The sequence below is a fragment of the Sinocyclocheilus grahami genome, unplaced genomic scaffold (genome assembly GCF_001515645.1).
Source record: "Sinocyclocheilus grahami isolate Dianchi unplaced genomic scaffold, SAMN03320097.WGS_v1.1 scaffold1322.1, whole genome shotgun sequence".
In the NCBI taxonomy this organism is placed as follows: domain Eukaryota; kingdom Metazoa; phylum Chordata; class Actinopteri; order Cypriniformes; family Cyprinidae; genus Sinocyclocheilus; species Sinocyclocheilus grahami.
In genome coordinates this window covers 178,490-182,512 of record NW_015506501.1, presented here as the reverse complement: position 1 = coordinate 182,512, position 4,023 = coordinate 178,490, and the positions used below count along the sequence as shown (strand labels likewise).

The window sequence follows — 4,023 nt, the reverse complement described above, 5'->3', positions numbered from 1 at the left end:
TGTGTGTGTGTGAGTGTGTGTGTGTGTGTGTGTGTGCGCGTTTGTGTGTGTGTGTGTGCGTGTGAGAGTGAGTGTGTGTGTGCGTTTGTGTGTGTGTGTGTGTGTGTTTTTGTGCGTGTGAGAGTGAGTGTGTGTGTGCACGTGTGTGTGTGTTTTTGTGTGCGTGCGTGTGAGTGAGTGAGTGAGTGAGTGAGTGAGTGTGTGCGCGCGCATGTGTGTGTGCGTTTGTGTGCATGTGCGTGTTTGTGTGCGTGTGAGAGTGAGCCGATTTATACTTCTGCGTCGGACCTACGCTGTAGCTTACGCATAGACGCACACCCATACGCCGTAGCCTGACGTGCACCTCTCCAAAAATCTAACAGCGCGTCAATTCTAGCAGACCACAAGCGCTGTGATTGGTCTGCAAGAACCCCTCCCTCCATATGTACTTGAGTTTTGTGTGTGTTTATATGCACTTTAATATATTTTAATGTTACACCTTCTTATATAAAATAAAACAAAGCAAAGAACAAGTGTCTTATCATTTATTATACTACATAGCATTATACATCAGTAGTTGCCCGCAACAAACAATGTTGATCTGCCGTGGTACAAGTCCTTGTGCAGATTGAAAGAATGCCTTCATCTCCTGTTCCGTTGTTGTCTCCTTTTTGTAGTTTTAAATAAAGATTTGATATTTATTTGCCGCCGTCACGGCTATAATGCTTCTCCGACGAGCTGCTTCTTCTTGGCGGAAAAGATCTGCTACGCTGCTGCTCCGGCAGAGCAAGTACCGAGACTTACTGCTGCCAATACATCCACAAGATGCTGCTGTGAGCATGTAAGAAATACTGCTGCTGCACATATAACACATATGAATAACTCCCATATAGCATACATGAATCACCCCGTAGCAGATCTATACAGGTGGAGCTGGGGAAGGTGGAGGGTTTCTAAAGTGCGCTGCAATTGCTACAGCAAACAAAAGCCAGGTATTTGAATATTAAGCAGTAAGCTCATTGGCTACCGATACAGGAGAGAACCAATCAGCTGCCATGTGACAATGATGTCACCAGGTCAGATTGAGCTAGACCTATCGGACTGCACCATCTAGAGTTTCATGCCAGAACTCTGTATTTCTTTCTTCGAAGTGCTGAAGTCGTGTGTGAGTCCCTAGGTTGTCGAGCACTGCACTGTGTGTTTGTGGGATGTGCTGTCAGATTCGGATCTGCTGTAGTGCTCTGTTGTGTCCCACAGGCCTCATCCGCCTGCAGGAGCTCATTAAAGCTCCATCCAGATACAACATCCGCCTGAAGATCCGACAGCTCGCCGCAGACACCAAGGACGCCAAACCTCTGCTCAAAGAGATGAAGAAAGCTAAGGAGTTCCACGTCATCTTCGACTGTAGTCACGAGATAGCCGCCTGGATCCTCAAACAGGTGAGAGCTCTGCTCGGAAACACAGCTTTTGAACACTCACACGAGCCCTCTGTAATGTCTGCGCTGAGACAGAGCTTTGCTTCTCTAAAAAAAAGACATTCTTAAGAATCAATTACTTCTTATTTTCTAACTTTAAAGTGAAGAACATTTTGTATTTCCAAAAACATGTGCGGTCTTCGGTCACTTCTGACCGGAGAATTTTACATTTTGAATTTTTAAAAATGGTGACTTTTATGGCACTTGGTATTTGAACACAAAAAAAAATTGAGGGCATGATTCGCAAAAGCTAAGTGGTCGCAAAAAAATGGTTAAAAAAATGACAGACCATAGAAAATGAATGGGGAAATAAATCGAAAATACAGAAAAGTTTGTGTACAATCTACAAATCCCCCACAATGCAGAAAGAAATTGTACAGCAATGAAGGGGTGAAACTCTAAAACATTTAGAGTGGAAAGTCAACACACACGCAGACACACACTTGTGTACACACACACACACACCTATGAACTGGTGTGACTAACACTGCAACTATGTAAAATAAAATCAATAATTCAACTACAGTAAAAAAAAGTGGTCAGCAAGGAAGGGGTTACACTAAAACATCAAGAGTGTAAAACAGATACATCCACTCACACACACACTCGCATACACACACATACAGAAATATACATACTCAAATGAACTGGTATGGTTATAACCATATAGCCAAAATGAGTCAGAAGACTGAAATAAGAGGTTAAAATCAGATCAGAACACACACATACAGAATTATACATACTCAAATGAATTGGTATGCTATAACCATATAGCCAAAATGAGTCCGAAGACTGAAATAAGAGGTTAAAATCAGATCAGACCCAGAAGGATTAAGCTCTGATAAAGCATTCCTTTTTATTTTGGTTACATTTTTATAGAAATTTAATGTTTTGTGTAACAAAATCTTTTCTGTGTTCAGGTTTGAATGTAGTAATAATGCAAAAACCTACACTTCAAATCAACATTTAAAACAACAAAAAATATAAACCTTGACAAAAAGTAGTCTTTGAGAATGCCTTAATACACATTTAAATCCACAACCTAATAAAAGTAAACAATTATGTATAAGAACAACCGGGGAATTCACAAGCCTGTCCGTAAGAATATTTTTGAGAAACCTTTTTCAAGAATTGCACTTGTGAACTTAGAGAAATCTTTGATTTTCTTAAAAAGTAAACCGTAATTTCTTAAGGACAAAAAATACGTACTTAAGAACAGTTTTGAGAGCATCTTAATTTTTTCTTCTTATGAACATCTTGGAGAAATCTTAATTTCTTAAGAAATAAATGCGATGTACTTAAGAATATTTTTTTAGACTGTCGTAAGAACTTTTCCAAGAAATACACTTTTTTTGAAGAAATCCTAAATTTTCTGAAGAAATCAACATGATGTACTTGAGAACATTTTTGAGAATGTTTTAAGAATTGTTCAAGAACTGCACGTCTTGCAAACTTCTTAGAGAAATTATATTTTCAAGAGTTGGACTTCTGATGAACTCCATTTGATCTCCTGTAATTGTGCTGCTCTCCTAATGAGATCTCGTTTGATGAAGTTTGATGTGTAACCTCAGAAACGTCTCATTTTCGGAGTCGCTTAATTCACGTCTCCAGTATGAACGATGATTGTTCTTCTCCTCCAATCATATTTCACATCTTAAATCTCAGTGTTAGAAATTCTATTAGTGTGACGTTATTACAAAGGCCTCAAACCAAAATGGGAATGTAATTAAACGAGGCGTTTTGGCTGCAGGACTTAAAGATCTCTGATTAAAGATGCAGCGATGCTGATGAAGCGTCGCTCACTTATTAAAAACCCAAATCTTTCTTAGGACCCCGTCATCTGCGCTCGTTTGGCCTCGTTATGTGTGGGTGAATCTCACAAATACACATATATACAAAGAAAATAAAACCTATTTTATAATCATTAAGATTTGCATGACAATTAAGCACATTTTCCTCTTGAATGTGAGAAAATAAAGATGCATTAAATTATAAATTATTTAGAGATCATAGTAATTGTAGTACTGCACTTATGAGAATCTAAAAATAACCATTATTGGGAATAAGGGGAATTACAAAAAAACTCAAAAGTAAAAATATTTAGTGAAATATTTTCTGTTTTGTTTTCTTTGGTGAAATATTGTACTTTAAAAAAAACTTTATTTTTGAGATAATATTTACTTAAAATATTTATTTACTGCCAGAAATACTGCTTTATATGTGTTCGTAAATATGTGTAATATTGGTTGCACTTTATTGAATTTATGGTGATTTCAATAATTATTGCACTGATTGTGATCTGATCTTGTGCTATTTAATTTTTCCGCAGGCTCTTTCAATGGGAATGGTGACGGAATACTATCATTACATCTTTACAACTCTGGTGAGACACACACTCACTCCCTCACTCACTCCCCCCTCACTCCCCCCCTCACTCACTCACTCACTCACTCACACACAGACACACACACTCACTCACACACACACACACACACACAGACACACACACACACTCACTCAATCACTCACTCACTCACTCTCACACTCACTCACTCACTCACTCACTCAC

The 4,023-nt window shown here is 38.5% G+C and overlaps 1 protein-coding gene across 1 annotated transcript in view; it reads left to right on the top strand.

The window, feature by feature from the left end:
• LOC107569202 (glutamate receptor ionotropic, kainate 2-like) overlaps positions 1–4,023 on the top strand; it is a 70,081-nt gene that overhangs the window by 22,510 nt on the left and 43,548 nt on the right. The window contains exons 4-5 of the mRNA XM_016255224.1: positions 1,237–1,418; positions 3,784–3,837. Coding sequence (XP_016110710.1) covers positions 1,237–1,418; positions 3,784–3,837 — 236 coding nt within the window. The remainder of the gene's footprint in view (positions 1–1,236; positions 1,419–3,783; positions 3,838–4,023) is intronic.